General features: G+C 42.2%; 1 protein-coding gene and 1 pseudogene across 1 annotated transcript; one reads left to right on the top strand and one right to left on the bottom strand.

Annotated features, from left to right (window-relative positions):
- Nucleotides 1-2,418: 2,418 nt before the first annotated feature.
- On the bottom strand, nt 2,419-3,879 carry LOC143440253 (oocyte-specific homeobox protein 5-like). Its single transcript, XM_076926955.1, has 3 exons — nt 3,660-3,879; nt 3,334-3,533; nt 2,419-2,919 (listed from the first exon to the last, which is right to left on the bottom strand). Exons 1-3 carry the CDS (start codon nt 3,877-3,879, stop codon nt 2,419-2,421), a joined length of 921 nt encoding a protein of 306 aa, XP_076783070.1.
- Nucleotides 3,880-16,470: 12,591 nt separating this feature from the next.
- LOC143440303 (small ribosomal subunit protein eS19 pseudogene) lies at nt 16,471-16,955 on the top strand (annotated as a pseudogene).
- The last annotated feature ends 6,548 nt before the right edge of the window (nt 16,956-23,503 follow it).

Here is a 23,503-nt window from a genome sequence, read left to right as displayed (position 1 = left end):
GGGGTGGAATGAGGAGAAACCCTCTAGAAAACACCAGAGACCTGGGAGATGAGAAACTTTCAGGACTCAATGGGGGGACCTTAGCCAAAATGTACAACAGTGGGGAAAGGGAACTCCAAGAGCCCACCTCCAGTAGAGATTCAGTACCTCAAGTCGGAAGATGGTGTTACAAACACACAGTCAAAATTTCTGACCCAGAATTGCTTCCTTCTAAAAGAACTGCAGGGACAAAAATGGAGAATTGACTGAAAGAAAGGTGGTCCAGTGAGTGGCCCAAATTGGGACCCATTTCATGTGGGGCCACCAAGGCCTGTTCTTATTACTGATGCTATGATGTGCTTACAGGAGTCTAGAATCCCTTTTCTCTGAGAGGCCCTAGCAGCAGCTGAATGAGACATAAACAGATTCTTACCCTCAAACATTGGATGCAAGTCAGAGACCCCTAAGGCTGAAATAGGGAAAGAAATGAAGAAGCTGAATGGAAGGGCACCACATAGAAAAGAAGAGCAGTGTCAAATAACCTGGACCCCTGGCAGTTTCCAGAGCCTGAGTAACCAATCATGCAGCATACATGGGCTGCTACAAAGCCCCTAGCACATATAGAGTACAGGACTGCCTCACTGGGAGATTAGCCTGATCCTTGAGAGGCTTGAGGACCCAGGGAAGGAGCTTGCAGTATTTAGTGTTTTGAAATATAACTTCTTTATATATTTGGATATTAGCCCTCTATTGGATATAGGGTTAGTGGAGATCTTTTCCCAATCTATAGGTTGCCATTTTGTCCTATTGACAGTGTTTTTGCCTTACAGAAGCTTTTCAGTTTCATGAGGTTCCATTTGTCAGATTTTTCTCTTTGACCCTGAGGGAAATTGTCTCCAGTGCCAATGTATTCTAGGCTATTTTCTATTTTCTCTTCTATTAGATTCAGTGTCTTTGGTTTTATGTTGAAGTTCTTCATCCACCTGGACTTGTGGTTTGTACAAGGTGATAAATACGGATCAATTTGCATTCTCCTACAGGCAGATCACCAGTTAGAGCAGTATCATTTGTTGAAGATGCTTCCCTTTGTTTTTTATAGTTTTTGACTTCTTTGTCCACAGGTGTGTGGATTTCTTTCTAGACCTTCAGTTGTATTTGATTTGTTCACCTGTCTGTCTCTGTACCAATACCATGCAGTTTTTATCACTACTGCTCTGTAGTAGAGCATAAGGCCAGGGATGGTGATTTCCCAGAAGTTCTTTTATAGTTGAGAAACATTTTTGGTATCTTAGATTTTTAGTTTTGCATATTAAGTTAAGAACTGTTATTTTCATGTCTCTGAAGAACTTTGTTGGGGTTTTGATAGGGAATGCACTGAATCTCTGGATTGCTGTTGGCCGTTTTCACCATGTTGATCCTCCCTATCCATGAACATATGATATCTTTGCATCTTATGAGGTCTTCTTTAATTTCTTTCTACAGGGACTTAAACTTCTTGTCATACAGATTTTTCACTTGCATTGTTAGAGTTACACCAAGATATTTTATATTACTTATGGCTGTTCTGAAGCTATTAGTGCTGAAGATAAACAAAACTATTTTGTAAATAAGAAATGAGATATACTTCAGTGGATAGGTGGTTCATAGTATTTATCAGATGTATTGCTTTTCTATCATAGTATTGTATGTTCTGTTTCTGTATGAGTGATCCAGGTGAAGGTACTGACCTCTGAAACAAGGAGAGAGCATAGGAGCTCCTAGAACCACAGTTAGAAGAGGCAGTGGGTCCCTATATTGCTTGACCCCACAGTCACCACAAATATTCACTAAACAAAGTATCATTTTCTACCAAAGGACTCTGAATTATGTGTTCTGAGAGCAAATACCCCACATGATTCAAATCATTACCAGTAAGAATGGAGAGAGCTCACTGCTGTGAGTCTTGCAGATGATCCACAATGTGTGTTCATTTCCAAGCACACCCATGTGAGAACACCACTGTCTATAGCTTTACCCCAGGAGAGTCTACACTCTTTTCTGACTCCAAGTCCCAAGACACTGGCATACATGCATTCAGGCATTCACATGCATAAATATTAGGAGGAAACTTCTGACCCCAATAGGTGGGATGAAACACTCTGGGTGGAGAGGGTGGGGGGATGAGAGGGTAATGACTGGAATGTAAAGGAATAAAATAAAATATTAAAAGAATTTTACAGTAAATATTTTCTCCTTTTATTTAATGAACATATAATCTAACAATAAAGAATAAATACGTAAACTTACTTTAAAACAATCCCACTATATAAACCACAGTGGTATGAAACTTCTACAGATAGGCCTGGATAATTTCCATAAATACTGGTTTAAGGATGTACATTAACACTTCTTCATGGCTGTAAAGGCCTGGATTGGTCAAGGGGCTGAGAGGTGTTACTTTCAGTCTTGAAGGTATGAAAAACTAAGCCAGTCATCTGAATTATCAAAATCATCAAGGATCCTTTGCCAGAGCTCCTCTGCAGATGGACCTGAACCTTGAGCATCCTCTGTGACTTGGGCAGCAGCTTCCAAGCCAACTGGAGCTTCAGCTACTGCTAGGTCAGTCTGGACTTCAACTGCTGTGGGTTGACCAGAGTCCCTAGCTGTAACAGAAACGTAGCCATCAATCAGGGTTTCTTGCTGATTACACCTGTCATCATCACAGGCCTGATAATGAGGCAGAGTGGATTCCTGGCTGTAGTTGAGTCTGGGAATGGAATCCACACCAAATGTGGCTGAACAGATGGACTCTCCTTTCTCAGTGGCAACAACAGGTATGGAACCAGGAAAATGGGTTGAGTCAGAAACAGCTTTTGTGCTTTGATTTGTCTCTGGCAGAGCTTCTGTAATATTCTGGAGATTCATTCGCTTGCATTTAGCTCGATTGTTCTTGAACCAGATCTGAAAAACAAAGGAGACGTCAGAAGAATACCTGTTTGCCCCCAAGTGGCCAACAAATTGAAATTTTTGGATATGAGTTTCTATAGCAATACTTCACAAGTCAGCATCAGAGAAGTCTGAGACTCAAGATGCCTAGAAGATTGTAGTAAAGTAGAATGTGTATGACCTGACATCAAAAGACTGGGGAGATTGAGTTAGTGTGTCCTGTGTTTTAGTAGGAACTCTGATATCTAGGTCTCTGAGACCCTGCATGGGAATAATGTTCATCCATATTGGTAACCAGGTGATGGAGAATGTGAGGCCCAGCATTAAATGCATGAATATTCATTACCCCAAACTGTGGACACTGCCCTAAGCATTTAAAAAGCACAGAATTAATGTGCTGTTGGATTGAGGGAAAAGAGAGGAGCAGACCTGTATCTCTGTCTCTGTCGCAAGAACCAATGATGCCAGCTCCTTAAGTTCCTTCTTCTTTGGATACCTCTGCTTCTGAAAATGTGTCTGCAGCAGGTGCTTTTGCTCTTTGGTGTACACAGTACGTTCCTTTCGTTCCTTTTTTGGACCCTCAGAGTGAGTTTGTTTGTCACCATATTTATCTTGCAGTGCCGTGGGTCCTCTGGGAACTTGTAAACCAGGTCTCACTGAGGGACTTGAAGATATCTGATGACTTGGATGGCCTGATAGTCTTCTCAGTGTTGGTAAACCTGGGCCCATTACAAGACCTGGTTGCATTGGGTTACTTGAATTTCTTGATGGCCCTTGGGACTCCTGGTGACATAGGTCAAGTCTTTCAGGAACTGAAAGTCTTGATTGCATTAGACTTCTTGGGGTCACCAGGGGACTCTGATACATTTGAAAAGGTAAATTCCTTGCAGGATCTTGAGACATTTCGGAACTGATTTCTCTGGGTGTATTTGAAGACATTTGGAGTTTAGGATGTAAGGAGGAACCTTCTGCCATGTATGTGTTCTGAACTTATTGGAATATGTTCTTGTACTGAAGAACCTGGTAAAAGGAAATATGTTAGAAAAGCTACAGAGAGTACCCATATACCCATCATGCCTTCCCAGCATTTATTTTGGACTTCTTATACAGAAGAAATCAGTCAGGAGCCTCAGTCTTTCTGGCCAACTGCCTCTGTTTCCCAATCTTACAGGTATTCTCAGTATTGATACAAATATGCATTTAGTCCCTGTGTTAATAAGAGATTGTCAGTCCATGTAGTCTGGCAACTGGATGCCCACCCACCCCCCAATGTTAAAATGTCCCAGATCATACACTTCTGGCTGGTGCCTTCTGCCCTGGCAGACCACCAGCTAGTCTGCTCCCCTGAAGACAGCAGAGCCTGAAGGCATCCCAGGAGTTCCTCTACAAACAAGGTAACTGGACAATTGACACATGTCCCACGTTAGGGGCCAAAAATTTTGCAGCCTGAGCTGCCCCACGATTGGGGGCCAAAATGTCTCAGAGCGCTTTATCAATGTTGGAACCTGCACTGCCACAATCCTTGGGGACTAACTTGTTAGCCCTCACTACCCCAAGCTGCTCCAATCTTTGGGTGCGGGTTCAGCAATAGAGAGAGTGTGAGGTCGGATGCGAAGAATGAAGACCAGACAGAGTGTGACTCAATCCTGTTTATTCTTCAGTCTCTCTTTCTAGTCTAAGTCTTGAGTTCCTAGTTTCTACTTCCTAGTCCCTAATGCCTCCAAGTTCCAAGTTACTTCTTCCAAGTGCTAAGTAAGTGCCTAATACCTAATATCTACTCCAAGTTATACCCCCTAATGTCTACTAACTAACTCCAAGTTGTTGTCCACTCTTCTGTCTGCCTCTCGCCTTTTACATGTCTTACTTCTAAGCCACGTCTCTAAGTCACATCTTTAAGTCTCACACACCCAAGGGAAGATCCTGGGTATCTAAAACAAGATGTTATCAGAGTGTGCTCAGCTGTTGTAGGCTGATGTAATTAAGGCTCTTATCAGGGTATATGGCTCAAGATGGCTGCAAGGATGATATTCCCATTCTGTTGGCTCCCCACAAATCCTGTATACTTTGGCATCATCATAACCCACTTCTCCAGCCACAGCAAGCCCTGAGTACACCAATACACCTGAAACTCAGGAAGCTGACCTGAAATCCTATCTCATTAAGAAAATAGAGACCTTTAATGATGATATTAAAAATTCACTGAAATATATATATATATATATATATATATATATATATATATATATAACAACAGGTCAACAGATAGAAGCACTTAAAGAGGAAACAAATAAATCCCACAAGAAATACTGGAAAACACAATCACACAGATGAAGAAATTGATTAAAGCAGTCCAATACCTAAAAGTGGAAGTAGAAACAATACAGTAATCACAAATGGAGCAGAAAAATCTGGAAAAGAAAAACCTAGGAAATAAGTCAGAAATTACAGATGAAAAGACCACATCAAAGAGTAATAGATATAAAAGAGAGTGAAGAATCCCAAATCAAAAGGCCAGCAAACATCTTCAAAAAGTTTATAGATGAAAACCTCCCTAACCTGGAGAAAGCAATGCCTATAGGCATACAAGAAATCTACAATCTGGACCAGAAAAGAAATTCCTTTCATCACATAAAAATCAAAACACTAAATTCACAGAACAAAGACAGACTATTAAAGTCTGCAATGGAAAAGGACCAAGTACCTTTTAAAGGCAGACCTATCAGAATTATACCAGATTTCTCAACAGAAACACTAAAAACCAGAAGAGCCTGGTCAGAGGTCATATAGATACTAAGAAAGCACAAAGCCCAGGTTAATATGACCAGCAAGACTCTCACTCAACAGACATGGAGAAACCAAACTCTTCCAAGACAAAACAAAATTCAAACAGTATCTATCCACCAATCCAGCCCTATACAGGATTCTAGAAGGAAAATTCTAACACTAGGAGGGTACCTACACCAAAGAAAAAACAAGATATTAATCATCTCACAACAAAGCCAAAAAGAGAGAATTACAAGTACATAATGCCACCTACAAAACAACCATAACAGGAAGTAACAATCACCCGTCTTTATATCTCTCAATATTAATGCACTCAATTCACCTGTTGCAGCCGGAGCTACCCCACGTTTGGGGGACAAAATTGTCACAGACAGCTCTGTCAATGTTGGGACCCCCACTACCAAAAGCCTTGGGGGCTAAATTGTTAGAGCCCGTACTGCCCCTAGCTGCTCTGGTCCACAGGTCGGGGTTCAGCAAGAGAGAGAGAGAGAGTGAAGACAGACCTGAGAAATGGAGACCACACAGAGTGTGATTCAATCCCATTTATTCTTAAGTCTCTCTTCTCTCCAAGTCCCTAGTTCCTAGTCCCTAGTGCCTCCAAGTTTCAAGTTCCAACTGCTAAGTGCCTAATGCCTAATAATAATTCTTCTTCTTCCCAGTTCTCTAGTCTAAGTGTCTTCTACCTCAATGCCTAATAACTAACTCCAAGTTGTACTCTTTGCCTAATACCTTATAATTCTTCCAGCTCCAAGTCTCAAGTGCTCCACTTCCAAGGGTCTAATGTCCAATGCCTACTCCAAGTTGTACTGAACTCTTCTGTCTCCCTCTCACCTTTTATATGTCTCACTTCTAAGACACACCTTTAAGTCACACCTTTAAGTCATGCCCTTATGTCTTGTCTCTAAATCTGATCTGTAAGTCCCGCCCTAAGTCACACAATTTTAAGTCTCACACTTCCGAGGGAAGATGCTGGGTATCTAAAGCAAGATGTTATCAGAGTGTGCTCAGTTGTTATCGGCTGATGTAATCAAGTCTCTTGCCAGGGTGTGTGGCTCAAGATGGCTGCAAGGATGATATTTACCTTCTGTCCCCTCCCCACACTCACCTATAAAAAGACATAAGCTACCAGACTGGATACACAAACAGATCCAGCATTTAGCTGCATACAAGAAACACACCTTAATATCAAATACAGGCTCTACCTTAGAGAAAGAGTTTGGAAAATGGTCTTCAAAGCAAATCGTCCTCAGAAAACAAGCTGGAGTAGCTTTCCTAATATCCAATAAAAGAGACTTAAAACCAAAAGGTTATCAATCAAGATGAGATCTTCATATTCATCAAAGGAAAAAAATCTATGAAGAGAAAGTCTTAATTCTGAACATCTATGCCCCAAAGAAAAAGGCACTCACATTCATAAAAGAAACTTTACTAAAGCTCAAAATGGAGGAACCTTAGATGAAATGTCCTACAGTGGAGACAGGGAACTTATAGAGCCCACCTCCAGCAGAAAGACAGAACATCAAGTGAGGGATGGGGTTGCTATCTCACAGCAAAAAAAGAAAACAAAAACAAAAGCAACCCTAAACCTCTGACCCAGAATTGTTCCTATCTGAAAGAACTGCAGGAACAAAAATGGAGAAGAGTCTAAAGAAAAGGAGGTCCAGTGACAGGCCCAAATTGGAATCCAGCTTAAAGAGAGGCACCAAGGTCTGCCACTATTACTGAGGCTATGGTGTGCTTACAAAAAGGGGCCTATCAGGACTGCCAGACTTCTCAGAAACTGGGCCACCAACCAGTCACCATACACCAGCTGCTATGAGGCCCCCAACACATATACAGCAGAAGACTGCCAGGTCTAAACTCAGAAAAAATACACCTAACCCTCAAGAGACTGGAGGACTCAGGGAGAGAGGAGTTTTGTAGGGTGGGGTGGGAATGGTGACATCCTCATGGAGACAGAAGGAGGAGGTATGGAGGTATTCAAAGTCAGTGAATAGAAAAAGAAGGATAAAATCGGGTCTATAAAAAGAAAAGTAAATAAAATTTATTTTAGAATGGGAATATTATCATAAATGTTAAAAAAAAAAAAGAGTCCCAGATTCTCCTCCTTTCTGCTGGACTCTCTGTGTCAAAACAGAGAATGAAAGTCTATGGAACAGGCAAGATCCAATGGACCCCATTCCACACTTATCTTCTAAACAGTAGCATTGATGATCTAATTACCCTGGATATTAGAAGGCTCTTACACTTAACCCAGATCCCCTCTGATATTGAAATTCTATACCAAGGACTTAGCCTTAATTGAATCTATTGAATCTTGCTATCCAGGACCCTCCCACAGGTGCCTCATTTCATCCTCTCACATCCAGCAAACATTCACACCCTGTGGACACACCCAGTCTGGAGCCACACCTTAGCACCTAATAGAATCCTGGCCAGATGGAAGACATTTTTTATTTACTTTTCTTTCTTTTTATTATTATTTGCTTTCTTTCCTTTCTTTTCTTTGGAGAGAGTTTCTTTGTATGAACTTTGCTGTCCTGTGAGTCCCGAAGACAAGGCTGGACTAGAACTCACCTGCCTCTTCTTTCCTACACAGTGCAAAGAACTGTGTAACAAACAACTGACCCATCCTTTGGGATTCCTCACCCTCTTGGGCTCCATTAAGAAAAAAAAAATGTCCTTACTCTCTACTGAGCATCTCAAGAAATGGGTTTCTTCTCATCCTGCTGCCCAGAGGACATGCACATTTCTGCACACTGTGGTCACTTCTTTATTTATCCAATCTTTCTCTTTTTAGGCTGAGGCAGTGTCCATGTGCATGTGCCTGACTTCCTGAATCTCACTATACAGACAAGCCAGGACTCATTACCACAAAAAAACCACTTGCCACTGGTTCTTGAGTCCTGGAATTAAAGGTGTGGTCAAAACATCCAACATGGTTACACATTTAAGTCAGACAAGGGCCTGCTCAGCCAAAACCCATTCTGGATGTCACAATTTTGAGTCAGAATACCACCACTATGCCTGATCTGGGCAACCTCAATTGTTCCTGAAATCCTCAGGATCCCATGTATACTGAAAGGGAAATGAATCAGAGAATCCCTACAGTCCCTTTGTCCTAGAGTCAGGTCTCTCTATCTATCTGATCCAGGCTTTCCATACAACCCAGAGCTCAGGCCTGTGCCTAGAATGAAGAATAGAGCACCTAGAGGTCTCTTGAAAGCTCACTCATAGACTGCTCTAATCTTTGCATGTCACTGGTCCTCAGTGTTCACATCTATGGGATAGACTTGAAACATCTACTAATTTTAAATAATATCTCCTGCCTGTGGACAGAGCACATTTTATTTAGATTTCACCAATCAAACACCCATACAAGCTACATAGACTCCTCTTCCACTAGCTCCCAGTAGTCCCCACCATGATATCTCCTTCACACAGCAACTTCAAACATTTCATGCAGCCCACCAACTCACCAGGAATCCAGAGGGTTGCTGCAGCTTCCTCAGTCCTGTCTATTTGAGTTGTACTCACAAGACCTGCCCTTATATATCTCTCCAAACCTGGAATTCAATGCCCCTCCCATCCCTTGGCTCCTCCCACTTGCAACATTCAGATCCACTATCCTCACCCACCCTTTGATGCTACTTTGTTGTAGCCACACCATCTTAGAGCCCATGCTTTTTTTCTTTGTAATCATTATATTGTTTATTTCATATTTTATTACTTTTATTATTTCACAGTCCAGCTGTTATATTCCTCCAAGTCTTCCCTCCCACAATTCCTCATCCCCCATTTCCAAGAAGATGCCCTCCCCTGTGTCTTTCGAGGGTTAGGCTCCTCTTCTCCCATTGAGGCTGGACTAGGCAGTCCTCTGCTGTATATGTGTCAGGGGCCTCAGACCTACTCATGTATGCTGCCTGATTGGTGGTTCAGTGTCTGAGAGATCTCAGGGGTCCGGGTTAGGTGAGACTTCTCATATTTCTATGTGGTTGGCTTCCTCCTCAGATTCTTCCAGCATCCCCCTAATTCAATCACAGGAATCCCTGGCTGCTGTCCAATGCTTGGGTATAAGTACCTACGTCTAACTCAGTCAGCTGCTTGATGTGCCTCTCAGAGGACAGCCATGCTAGGTTCCTGTCTATAAGCACACTATAGCATCACTAATAGTGACAGGCCTTAGAGTCTCCTCTTGAGATGTACCCCAAGGTGAGCCAGTCACTGGACCTCTTGCTAAGTCCCTTCTCCATTTTTGTCCCTGCAATTCTTTTAGGCAGGAACAATTCTGGGTCAGAGTCTTTGACTCTGGGATGGCCACCCCATCCCTCCACTTGATGACATGTCTTTCTACTGGAAGTGGACTCTCTTATGATTTCTCTCTCCCCACTGGTGTGGATTTTATCTGAGGTCCCTCCCTTTGAGTCCTGGGAGTCTCTAACCTCCAAGGTCTCTGGTAGTTTCTACATGATCCCACACACACACCTCCCATCCTCCAGTGTTGCATTCTGCTGGCCCTCAGGGATTTTCTCCTGTCTCCCTCCACCCATTGCCTATACTTGATCATGAACTATTTTTCCCTCTCCCATCCTCACACCCAGATCCTGCCTTTGGCTCATGAATGTTGATATTAAATGTGTAGTAAAACACAACAACCTTTTTGCACTCTTTATACTGTACAAATGTCTGCTTCATCATTTTATCTTCTCAATTGAGTGTATGAAAGCAGTGCTGGGGTCAGCATTTGTGAATGTATGGGCACATATGCCTTGATGGAGTGTGAAAGAGGCCAAACTGGGGATCCTGAAAGTTGAGAGACACAAAACAGGAATATTGGGAACTGAACTGGTTTCTCTGAGCCACCTCAAGCACTCAAGATTTTCATTTTCTTCATCTTCTGGCACAGTGTAAACTAGTAAGACAGGCATGTGGAATTGTATTAAAATCACTTTATTGGTTTAAGGATAAAGCATAAATAACACCATAAAAGATTACTGCAACTCATTAATTGATTATACTTCATAATGAATCTAGTGTGTTAGTACACACTTATAATTTCTTAGGGCAAGAAAGAAGATAGAGAGAATGCTAAGGCCTTGCTTGACTCCATGAAGAAATGCTGTATCTAATAGCTGTGTGTAGTCTGTGCTGTATTCTGGGGCCATGCTGGGGTCAGCATGCCTTGCTCTAACTGGAAGACCATATTAGTGTGAGTTGCCTGTACTGTAACCTAAGCCCATATCTATGTCCTGGCTGCCTCTGTGGGCCTTGTCTGGGTTGATAATTCTCCTTGTTCTTTGGTTCCTGCTCTGTGTTTTCTCAAGGAACCATGTGGATGCCAATAATATATGCTCCCATTGACTATGAAGAGCAGCAAGGATATTATTGGTGATATCAATGTCTGCATCCTTACAGTTGAGAGAATGAATGGAAATATTCTGTGACAACCACTAATCACATCCCAACTCAATACACCCCTAAAAACTAATAAATTAGACAGGAAATCAACAGAAAAGAGCTCTTAAAATGTGGTGGGACACAGAAGTAAGCTCTCCACAGATGACTACTTCTGGCAAGGGTGATGGAGGAGAAGCACTCTATTCTACTTAAGGGGCAGTTCACGAAGAATATGGCTACACCCCAGTGAGAATACAGGTGAAAAAATAGATCCATTTTTTCTGCTGCTTCTGCTGCATACATCTTGTAGTCTTTGGATGGAGTTCCACACAGGATTGACCAATGTTGGAGAACATGCCTTCCTGGTCTGAGGAATTACTCAAAGAGTTGTGTTCAGGAAGAGGGCTCACTACTGATGGTGACTGAGACATAGAGAAGGTGGATTCTGAGTTTGGGGCAAGAGTTGAAGAACTGAGGAGGGGAAGAGAGCTGAAACCCTGTGATCTCTCATATCTAGAACCTGCACTGGCCAACACAGCAAGGGGGACAAAAACTTTGAGAAATGCACACCTACCATTAGATAATTGGTCTTGCTTTCCAGCTAGTTCCCTGCACTTCTGCCTGTACAGCTGCCCCCTAACAGAGTTCTTTTTCAAGACTTGATCAGTGCATTGAAGAACACTGATTGACACTGCATTGAATCTGTAGATTGCATTTGGTAAGACGGTCATTTTTACTATTTTAATCCTGCCAATCCATGAGCACGGGAGATCTTTCCATCTTCTGAAATCTTCAATTTTTTTCTTTAGAGACTTGAAATTCTTGTTTTACAAATCTTTCACTCGCTTGGCTGGAGTCACACCAAGGTGTGTTACAGTATTTGTGACTACTGTGAAGTGTATAATTTTCCTAATTTCTTTCTCATCCCTTTTATCCTTTGAGTAGAGGTAGGCTATTTATTTGTTTGAGTTAAATTTATATCAAGCCACTTTGCTGAAGTTGTTTAACAGCTGTAGGAGCTCTCTGGTGGAATTTTTGGGGTCACCTGTGTATACTATCATATCATCTGCAAATTGTAATGACTTGACTTACTCCATTCCAATTTGAACCCTTTTTTGTTGTCTAATTGCTCTGACTAGAACTTCAGTTTGAATAGGTAGGGAGAGAGTAGGCAACCTTGTCTAGTCCCTGATTCTAAAGGGATTGCTTTGAGTTTCTCCTCATTTAGTTTGATGTTGGCTATTGGTTTGCTGTGTATTGCTTCTAATATATTTCAGTATGTACCTTGAATTCCTGATCTCTCCACTACTTTTACCAATGGGGAAGGGGGTGTTGTATTTTGTCAAAGGCTTTTTCTGCATCTAATGAGGTGATCATGTGATATTTCTCTTTCAGTTTGTTTATATATTAAATTACATGAATGGATTTCCATATATTGAATCTGGGATGAAGCTACTTGATCATGGTGGATGATTGCTTTGATATATCCTTGGATTCCATTTGCAAGAATTTTATTGAGTATTTTCCATCAATATTCATAAGGGAAATTGGTGTGTAGTTCTCTTTCTTTGTTAGGTCATTTTTGTGGTTTAGGTATAAGTGTAACTGTGGCTTCATAGAAAGAACTGGGTAGTGTTCTCTTTTTTTATCTTTTGTGGAATAGTTAGAAGAGTGTTGATATTAGGTCTTCTTTGAAAGTTTGATAGAATTCTGCACTACAACTATCTGGTCCTGGGTTCTTTTTGGTTGGGAGACTTTGAATGACTACACCTATTTCCTTTGGGGTTATGTGACTGTTTAGATAGTTCATCTGATCCTGATTTAACTTTGATACTTGTTATTTGTTACCTGTCTAGAAATTCATTCATTTCATCCAGGTTTTCTAGGTTGTTGAGTATAGACTTTTGTTGTAGGATCTGATTATTTTTTTAAATTTCCTTGGGTTCTGTTATTATGTCTCCCTGATTTTCATTTCTGATTTTGTTAATCTGAATACTGTCTCTGTGCCTTCTGTTTAGTCTGGCTAAGGGTTTGTCTATCTTGTTGATTTTCTCAAAGAACCAGCTTTTGGCTTTGTTGGTGCTTTGTATAGTTCCTTTTGTTTCTACTTGGTTGATTTCAGCCCTGAATTTGATTATTTCCTGCCTTCTAATACTCTTGGGTGTATTTGCTTCCTTTTGTCCTAGAGCTTTCAGATAAGCTTTTAAACTTCTAGTGTATGCTCCCTCTGGTTTCTTTTTGGAGACACTCAGAGCTCTGAGTTTCCCTTTTAGCACTGCTTTCATTATGTCCCATAAGTTTGGGTATGTTGTACCTTCATTTTCTTTGAAATCTAATAAGTCTTTTATTTATTTAATTGTTGTTTCTTCCCTGACAAAGGTGTCATTTCGTAGACAGTTGTTCAGCTTCCATGTGTATGTGGGCTTTCTGTGACACTATTGTGACACTGATGACTGAAGACTCACAGTCAAGAAAGAGGGATATGGAAGAATTCTGACATAACAGCTATTCATAAGCCAACTCACCCACCTCCCAAAAAAGTAGCATAGTTATCATGTAGGCACTGAAAAAAACTGTTAAATTAGTTGGGCTCCTAAAGTGTACCTTTCAACAATTAATGGCTGGTGGAAGGGGTAGGAAGGGAGGGATATATTCTATTGATTGGGGAGTCCATGAGGATTATCTCCCCATACTCCAGGGAGAGTATAGATAACACATATCTATCTGTTTTATAATTTTTTATTTTTTTCACTCTGGGAGAAGGGGTCACAAGGGTGGGTAGACATGGCAGGACAGGGAAGTACTTGTGATGAGGTGGTATCTGATGGAAAAATATGAGAGAATCAATTCAATTGTTGAATTGATTGAATATGTGGAATAAACATCTGTACATTTTTGATACGTTGAAAATCTTCCTTGAAAATTTTCTACCTCATGTGTTCAGACTATCAGTCACCATATTTCATCCATATACTTTGGTAGATGGAGAAAGGAGTGTCCTGATCTTCAGGATGAACAGCTCTTAAATGACATACAGGAGTCAGAAGTGCTCAGTGAAGTCAGGCAGTGACACTTGGTGTAAGACAAAATCAAAGTCACTGAGATGTTCAAGAAATAGCTTGTCTTGTATGGCAGTCCCGTCTTGAACATCTTCTGTGAGTGTAAGTGTGTTTAGCAATGAAGTTTCTCTTGGATTTCCAGATGCCAAAGCTGTGCTAGAATGTGGAGTTTGGGCTATGGTTGGATCTTGGGCTGCAGCGGGTTGTGCAGATATTGGACAAACTGATAATCAACCTGGAATACTGTCTTATGTTGCTGGGTTTCAGTCAGCCTGTACAGAGACCAGGGCATCACATAAGAGATTCTCATTGATCTGAATAATGGAGAAGGTTGACTCCGGGTATGAGAACATACTTGAGATTAAAGGAAGAGAGTTGACAAGAGACTTTCCCTACCATGTGGAAAATGTGGAAAATGAGTCTAGGGATATATTTGATGGGCTGCATGGAAGAGACATTAAAACAGACTGTCTCTCAGACAAGGTATCCTCACAGGCAGAGGTTGGTAGAGAGACAGTGCCTTTAAGAATTTGAGGTTTAGCACAGGCATCCTGGTCTTGCTTCCAAATTGGCACTATGGTCTTCTCCCTCTGCTTCCTTTGCTTCTTAGACCTTGCATTCTCTTGGTAGATTTCACAGGCCCAATCAATATTGGAGAAGTTGGCCATCTGGTCTAGGGTATTACTCAAGGGGCTGAGTTCAGGAAGAGGGCTCACAGCTGGTGGTGTTTGGTTACTTGAATTTCTTGATGGTCCTTGGGAGTCTTGCTGACTTAGGTCCCATTCAGGGACTGAAGGACTTGATTGCATTGGACTTCTTGGGGTAACTAGGGGACTCTGACACATTAGAAAAGGTAAGTTCCTTGTAGGCTTTTTAGGCACTAGGGAACTGGTTTCTGTGTGTGTATTTGAAGACATTCGGAATTTTCAATGCAAGGAGGAACCTTTATCCATATATATGTTCTGAACTCATTAGAGTTTGTTCCTGTACTAGAAAACCTGAAAAAAGGAAACACATCAGAAAAACTCCAGAGAGCACCCATCTAACCCATTATTGCCTACCCAGCATTTGCTTTGAACTTCTTATAATGCAGGGATCAGTCAGGAACTGCAGTCTTCCCGACCAACTGACCCTGTTTCCCAATCTCGGTTTCTCAGTACTGCAATAAACATGCAATTAGCTCCTGTGTTAATATCAGACGGTCAGCACAAGGAGGAGGCCAATTAGATGTCCTCCCCTAAGGTTTAAAAGTCACAGATGCTCTTCATTTACCCCGGTGCTCTCTCTCCGAACAAGGAGTCAAAGGCCATGGAACAGGCAGTGTCCAAGTAATCCCATCCCACTCATATCTCCAGCACAAGGCCATTGATAATCTAACTACCCAGTGTATCCTAAGGCTCTCACACCTAACCCAGGCCACCCTGGTATTGAAACTCTATTCCAAGGAATTGGCCTTAATTGAATCTCCACCCAAGACCCTCTTATAGGCTCCTCCTCTCATCCCCTCACCTTTATCAGACATTACGACCCTCATGTAAAGTCTGTAAGCACAGCTTATGGAAACTTGGACAGGTGGAGGACAGTTTTTTTTTTTTTTTTTTTTTTTAGACAAGTTTTGCCTATATGACCCTGACTGTACTAGAACTAGATTTGAAGACAAGGCTGAACTTGAACTTACACAGATCCACCTGTCTGTGACCACTCCATCCAGTGCCTGGAATAAAGGCATGGAACACCACAATCCAGCCATACTTTGGGGACTCCTGCCCCCTTTGAGATCCATCCAGAAGACATTTGTCCTTCACTCTTATGTGACCATCTCAAGAAATGTGTCTCTTTTCATGCTGCTGCCAAGGGGGCCTTCTCATGCCTGCTCACTGCTGACACCTTGTAATTCCCCTCTTCCTTTCTTCCTTCCTTCCTTTCTTTCTTTCTTTCTTTCTTTCTTTCTTTCTTTCTTTCTTTCTTTCTTTCTTTCTTTCTTTCTTTCTTTTTCTAAATAGAAACAGTTTCCTTGTACATGTTCCTGACTTCCTGGATCTCACTATACTAATAAGCCAGCCTTCAAAATCACAGAGACACACTGCCAATGGCTCCTGACAGTGGAGACTAAAAGTGTGGTCTACATGCCCAATATGGTAACCCCTTGTTGAATGAGGCCTATTCAGCAATAAACCTTCCTAGGTGGCACACTTTTCAGCCAAAATACCACCAGCATGCCCTATCTTGGCCATTCCAGCCATCATTTTGGTCCTGCTATTATTTCTATAGGGGTTATAAGAGTGTTCAGGCCCTTTCTCCTGGCTGGCAGCGTGGAGGCAGCAGGATGTCTGCAGTTACTGTAAAAGACATTAACCACCAGGAGTTCTTAAGAGCTCTGGCAGCCTTCCTCAAAAAGTCCGGGAAGCTTAAAGTCCCCAAATGGGTGAACACAATCAAGCTGGCCAAACATAAAGAGCTCACCCCATATGATGAGAACTGTTTCTACAAATGAACTGCTTCCACAGCACGGCACTTGTACCTCTGTGGTGGTGCAGGGGTTGGTTCCATGACCAAGATCTACGGAGGATGCTAGAGAAATGGTGCCAGGCCCAGCCACTTTAGCAGAGGCTCTAAGAGTGTGGCCCGCCAGGTCCTCCAAGCCCTAGAGGGGCTGAAAATGGTGGGAAAGGACCAAGATGGGGGCCGCAAGCTAACACCTCAGGGACAGAGAGATCTGGACAGAATTACTGGACAGGTGGCAGCTGCCAACAAGAAGCATTAGAACAAAGGATGCTGGGTTAATAAATGGCCTCATTCATAAAAAAAAAAGAGTGTTCAGATAGTTTACAGGATCTTGACTTATCTTTGGAAAGTGCTATCTCTCTAGAAAACCATCCACTTTCTTTAGATTTTCCTCTGCTGTGGAGCATTGGCTTTAGAAACAAGGTCTAATGATTGTAAGAATTTTCTCATTGGAAATTACTTCCTCTCCCATTTCATTTCTGATTTTGTTGATTTGTGTATTTTCTACCTTGGCCAAGCCTTTCTTTATCTTGTCTATTTTCTGTAAGAACCTGGTGAACTTGATTCATTGTAATGTTCTTTTTCTTTCTAATTGAATCTTTAGAAATGGCCTTGAGTTTGATTATATCCTGTCAATTACTCCTCTTGGGTGTCTTTCTTTCTTTCTTTCTTTCTTTCTTTCTTTCTTTCTTTCTTTCTTTCTTTTTTTTTTTTTTTACTGGTGTGTTCAACTATACATTTAAATTGTTAGTATGAAAACTCTCTAATTTCTTTATGAAGGCATTTGGTGCTATGAACTTTTTTCTTAGCACTGGTTTGATGTTTCCCATAAAGTTGGGGATGATGTGACCTCCTTTTTATTGAATTCTAGAAAGTCTTCAATTCCTTTACTTTTTACCTGACCCAGAAACCATTTAATAGACAGGTTTTTTTTTTCCAGTTTCCATGAATATGTAGATTCTCTTTTATTTCTGTTCCTCAAGTCCAGCTTTAATCCATAGAAGTCTGATAGGATACAAGGAGTTATTATTTTTATCTGTTGAGGCTTGCTTTGTGAGTAAGTATGTGGTCAATTTTGGAGTCTGTTCCATGCAGTGAACAAGAAGGTAGACTAGAAGAAGAATAGAAGAAGGCGTATTCTTTGTGTTTGATTGAAATGTTCTATAGAACTATTAGATCCATTTGATTCATAACCTCTGTTAGTTTCAATATTTCTGCTTAGTTTCTGTCTGGATAATCTGTCTGTTGATGACATTGGGGTGTTGGACTCTTCCACTGTTAGTGCTTGGTGTTTGATGAATGATTTGATCTTTAGCAAGGTTTCACTTAGAAACGTATGTGCACATGTTTTTGGAGGATAGATATTCAGAACTGAAATGCCATCCTGTTGGATTTTTACCCTGAGATGTATGAGGTTTCCATGCCCATCTCTGTTGATTACTTATGGATGGAAGACTCTTTTACTAGACATCATTATGGTGACACCAGCAGTTTTCGGATCCATCTGCTTGAAAAACCTCTTTAAATTTATTTACTCTGAGGTAAAGCCTATCTTTGTTGCTGAGGCTCCAAATATGATCCCTATTGGTATTCAATGTCTACTGCTAGGATTTGGCTGTAATTGAACTTCCACCCAGGAACATCTCAGCAGCTCCAGTTTCATCCCTCATTTCCAGCAGATACTCTCTCGGTCCAACACTGGCCCACTAAGTCTAGTCTGGTGGAAGACTCAATCAATTTGTGTTTTCTTTGTTGTTTTCTATTTGTTTGTTTCTTTGCTTGTTTGTTTCTTGGGACAGTATTTCATTGTATAATCTACCAGGCTGTCCTGTAACTCAACTGATAGACGAGGCTGCCAGGAAACTAGGTAAATCCTACCTGCCTCTGATTACCTGAGCTGGGATTAAAGGTGTGTGCCACCACGCCTGACTTTGAGGACATCATCCTTAATTGAGAAGATATACTCAATTCAGGTTTGTTTCAACTCTGAGAAATTATCAAAGCCTATCACTTTTGGTCTCCTGTACTTTGGAGCTCCAGTACGGTAGAAATTAGGCCTTCCTTAGTGAGTAACCATAGCAAGAAATGGGTGTCTTCTCATTCTGTTGTGCAGGGGTTACCTGCCCACTGGGATCACTTCTTAATTGTTCCTTTCCTTCTAAACATTTCATGCAGCCACCAACTCACAAGGAAAAAATAGGCTGCTGCAGCTTGCCCAAACCACTGTCTGTTTGACTTCTAATCAAAGGACCTGCACTTACATATCTCTACAAACTTGAAACTCAGTTGTCCTCCCAATCTTTTTATCCACCCGCTCCACAAAACCTCAGATCCATCATACTCACCCACACTTTAGCACCACTCAGGTTTGAGCCTTACCTCATGTAGGCCTAGTCTTGTAGATTAAATTATTCCTGTTTATTGTCCTTTGTTTCAGTTTTGAGACGAGGAATTTCTATTGTCCTAGCCTGTTCTACAGATAACCTTGGGTCAGCATCCTGAGGTTTAGGTGTGGGCCAGTAAAATGTTCAATATTTAATCATTGTTCCAGAGCAATTAAAGGATGATAATAGGTTAGTGAGGAAATTGAAAATAAAGAGAAAATTGGCCTTTGTCTCATGAAGCTCTAGACTAGAAGACATTGGGGCTGCATCTGTAGTTACTTTCTCAGGAAATAGTTTTCTATTCATTTTCCTTCCATGGCGCCTAACCATTATTCCTCATACTAAGCACCTATCCTTAGAGGCCAACATCCTGTTCAGTCTTGAACCACGTTGTTTGCGCCCCTGACTCAAGCACCCTCTCTGTCCTGGCCATCTCCACTGTCTAAATGGCCCTTCAAGCTCTCTGTAAACATTATGGTATCTATGAAGTTGTTCCAAGGCTCCTCAACAGAGGACTCAAGGTTTTGATGTATTGGTGCCTGGGTCTCTGCTCCCAGATTGTCTCTAGGCTAAATGGTACTAACTAGAATGCTGGTGTCTATTTGTGAAGGAATGAATTGTTTTTTTTTATCAATGCCTAGGAATTCCAGTTTGGTACTCAGGTGTCCAGTCACTTCCAACTGCAGGAGCATAGTATCTCCAGCTGGTCCTTTACTTATTCTCAAAAAGTGTATTAGGTGTAACTTTAGATTACTAGGAAGCATTTTTTTCATCTACAGAGGATTAAAATTAATCACAAAAGCAACTGCAAATTCTTCAAAATAGGTTCAGGTGAGGCTCTTTGTCAGAGTATTGTCTACGTCTGTGTGAGTTTGTAGGAACAAACCCCAATGTTGTGTAGTAAATTTTTAAAAAGGAAATAGAGTTTAAATTGTTAGGCCATGTCTTATTTTATGTATGACCTTGGTTTTTATCTTACCAGGGTCCACATGTGGATATTAGAGAAGAACATGTGGAAACTGGTTTTGCCTTTCCACTATGTGAACATAAAACTTGGGGTTGATGGCACAGTGTGTTTTACTATCACACTAGCTTCAGATTTTTTACTTACTGGTTGAACTCAAACTCACTGTTTGACTGAATCTCTCATTTGACTGCTGAACAAATGCAGTGATTTGAGTCCAAGATCTCTTGTTTGAGCCTTTATAATACCCTTTGTCTGATATTGAGTAGTTCATGGTGACATTCTGCCCTAAATGCACATTTCATCTATTTTGTTTGAAAACTTGTGTCCTCAGGTTACAATATGTCCTGCTTGATTTTGTTGTCACCATATCTTTGTCTCTGTCTCTCTCTCTCTCTATCTCTCACTCTCTTTGTGTGTGTGTGTGTGTATTTGTGTGTGTCTGCCTGTCTCTTTCCTTAATTTTTTTTCGATAGTTTATTTATTTACATTTCAGATTCCATCCCACTTCACCATTCCCCCAACCCATTAATCTCCTATCCCATCCCACCTCCTCCTTTTTTGCCTTTATACTGTTTAAATTACATGTGAATATTAAGGTCAGTTCTAGGTTGAGGAACTAGCTTTACAATACATACAAATGTTAGTGATCCGCCAAAACACAGGCAATCTGATGCAACTCACAGCCTGGTCTTTATTCTATTCAAGCTACATAGGGCCCTGCCCCTTCCCATCCCCCACCTCCACAATGCACCATTGCTATACAGGAGCACGCAACACATTAGCCTCATGTATAAGAAGTCTAGAGGAATGGATGTGGAGGCCTGAGTATAGAAGTTAGGGACAGTGAGGATCCTCTGATCTAGTTTTCTTTTATTTCCAGGATCTCCTGTGCAGTGAGGTCTCCCAATTGGACCAAATTTCCATGCAATGCTAAGGTCTCCAGTTCCTCCAGGCTTCCCATTGCCACCTGATCCACAAATAATCAGAGGACACTCTGTAACTCCAAGCAACACATCCTTTAGGTCTCCAGGGAACCTAGACTTTAAAGCTTCTCAAGGTGCCTCAGGTCTACCAAGTCACCAACTTCTCCTGGCATCTTAAGTGCCTTTGATGTCACAAGTTTCTCCTAATGATTCAAGGAGGCAGATGATAGACCCCACTTTATTCATCAAGGAAAAAAGCTGGTCCTGGAAGAGTATCTTGATAAGTGCAAGTGCCCAGGCATGGAACACCACACGGCACTGGCTCAAAGGCTTGGATTGATGGACCACAAGATCAAGGTCTGGCCCCTCTTGTCTCTCCCCCTTCCCTACTGAGGTAGACATTCCCCCTTCACCCACACTTACACTTCCCTGATAGACCCGTGTCTTTGGCCCAGTTCCAGGTGGTAGAAGGGCTGTGAATGTGTATTCAGGGCTCAATTTGCATCCCCTGTAGCTTCTCAATGCAGAATTCTGATACACTGGGCAGGCATATCAGTTCCACACAGTGACAGGGAGGCGTAGACATCAGGGCTTTCCTCAAAACTTCTGACTCTTAAAAAGACATATCCTTATTCTGTGGCTTTCATGTCCAGGTCGTGCTACCTCCTTGCTTCTTGAGTCCAGGAGCCTTTGAGTTCTGTGATGTATTTCTTAGTAAAGACTAAGCACCAGGCTTTTCACCCAGCTTGCTTAGATTTGGTGTGCAAATGGTGTGCAAGGTCTTGCTTTATGTCTGTTTTTGTTTTTGCTGTTGTTGTTCTTTTTGTTTTTTGTTTCTTTTTTTGGCTTTTTAGACACACACACACACACACACACACACACACACACACACACACACACACAAAACTATCTGGAAATCCTGAATGTGGAACTAAGATAGGCCTACAGATGCCAAAGACTATGAACTTCCTGTTTCCTCTGCCAGCACAGTTTCTGTGCCGCAGATGCATTTGGATGTCAGCTGTACTCTGATAATCAGACCACCTATTTCCTCTCCAGACCAGGAATCCAACTTCTCCACTGTTAGTATTCTGTCTAAACTCCACCTCCACAGTTACCTGGCAACAGCTAGGTGTGCTCCTCCCCACAGTTACCTAGCAACAGCCAGGTAGGCTCCTCCCCACAGTTACCTAGCAACAGCCAGGTAGGCTCCTCCCCACAGTTACTTGGCAACAGCCAGGTAGGCCTGGCCCACTATAAAATGGGCTGCTTGCCACCTCCTCTCTCTCTTAATCACTTGTTCTCTTGCCTCTAGCTTCTCTGTCCCTTCTCCCCTCCCTTCTTCCCTTCCCCCTCTCTCCACTTGGTCATGGCCGGCCTCTACTTCTCTTCTTCCTCTCTCTTCTTCCTCTCTTCTTTCATCTTCTCCTCCCATCTTTGCCCTATCTCCTGAATAAACTCCCCCCTCCCCCTTGGAACCATTTGGTCTGGAGTGGTCTGTTCTAAGCTGTGCGGGGATGTCTACCATGAATGTCTAACATTGGTGCATATTGGGCCGAGATGAAAACTTCGAACCATGACCCAAGGTGCATTGGCTGCCACAGCCGCTGGCTGCTGTGACCTGCAGGACTGATGCCACATGGTCTGCTGCTACTGCAGCCAACCACACTGCCCGCTGCCACTGCCATTACCACATGGACTCCATCCGCAGCCACCTGCTGTCACTGACCTCCTGAATTTCCACTGCTGCTGCAGCCAACTCTACTTGCCACCACAGGCTCACGAAACTCCCACCTCCTGAGCTGTGCCACTTCGGGGGAGGGGTGGGGCTGGGGGTGGGGGTGGGGCTCTACTCGGTGCTCTGATGGATGGGCTAGGCACCCAGGCAGGCCTACACAGACCTCATGGTTCCACCTTGCCTAATAACAGACTGTATAAGCCTGCAAACACACACAGGCATGTTGATTGGCATGGAGATTCCAATTGGCAGGAGGGACACTAGACACCCAGATAGGGCCTTGCCAGCCTTCCCTGGGCTGAGGGGTTGGCATTTCAATGCTCCAGTCCATATGACTGGCCTCCTGGCTGACCTACACATATGACTTTGGCCACTGGGTGACTTTCCCTCTTCGGAAACAGTTCACAGTCCCCCCACAAGCTCTTGCAGCTGCCAGAAATCCTGGTACCAGGTTGAACTGCTTTCTGGTGATCTCCAAGAGTTCGCCGAAGCCCTTAGATATTCTCTTGATGACCTGATATCTAGTCTGTTTTATTACAGACTTTTCTTTCGAGACACCAATACGAATAGCTCAGAAAGTCCCCCACCCCTTGACCCACTGGGCAATACATTGTCTTTGGCACACAATCCCCCCAAACCCAGAGGAGGCTGGACTCCCAGGAGCTCTAACATGCCCAGGAACATAGATAATAGGATCACAGGAACTAAGGAGCTTGGTCACACCAGGATTTCAGTATCCCAGAAGCAGCCTGACTCCCAAGAGCTCTGACACCCAGGATCTCAGGATCACAGGATCACAGAGACAGCTGGACTCTGATTAGTTCTGACACAACTAATATAAC

This window comes from Arvicanthis niloticus, chromosome 29 (genome assembly GCF_011762505.2).
Source record: "Arvicanthis niloticus isolate mArvNil1 chromosome 29, mArvNil1.pat.X, whole genome shotgun sequence".
Taxonomy (NCBI): domain Eukaryota; kingdom Metazoa; phylum Chordata; class Mammalia; order Rodentia; family Muridae; genus Arvicanthis; species Arvicanthis niloticus.
The sequence above is the reverse complement of the archived record's forward strand: the minus strand, read 5'-3'. Positions and strand labels throughout refer to the sequence as shown.

What these genes read in the sequence shown, in the direction of transcription:
- LOC143440253 (XM_076926955.1), bottom strand. Translation starts at nt 3,879, where the DNA reads ATGGCAGAAGGTTCCTCCTTACATCCTAAACTCCAAATGTCTTCAAAT. An exon ending in AGGGCCATCAAGAAATTCAA is followed by an intron (nt 3,534 to 3,659) that starts GTAACCCAATGC and finishes AAGTTCCCAGAG; the next exon opens with GACCCACGGCACTGCAAGAT. An exon ending in CGACAGAGACAGAGATACAG is followed by an intron (nt 2,920 to 3,333) that starts GTCTGCTCCTCT and finishes TTTGTTTTTCAG; the next exon opens with ATCTGGTTCAAGAACAATCG.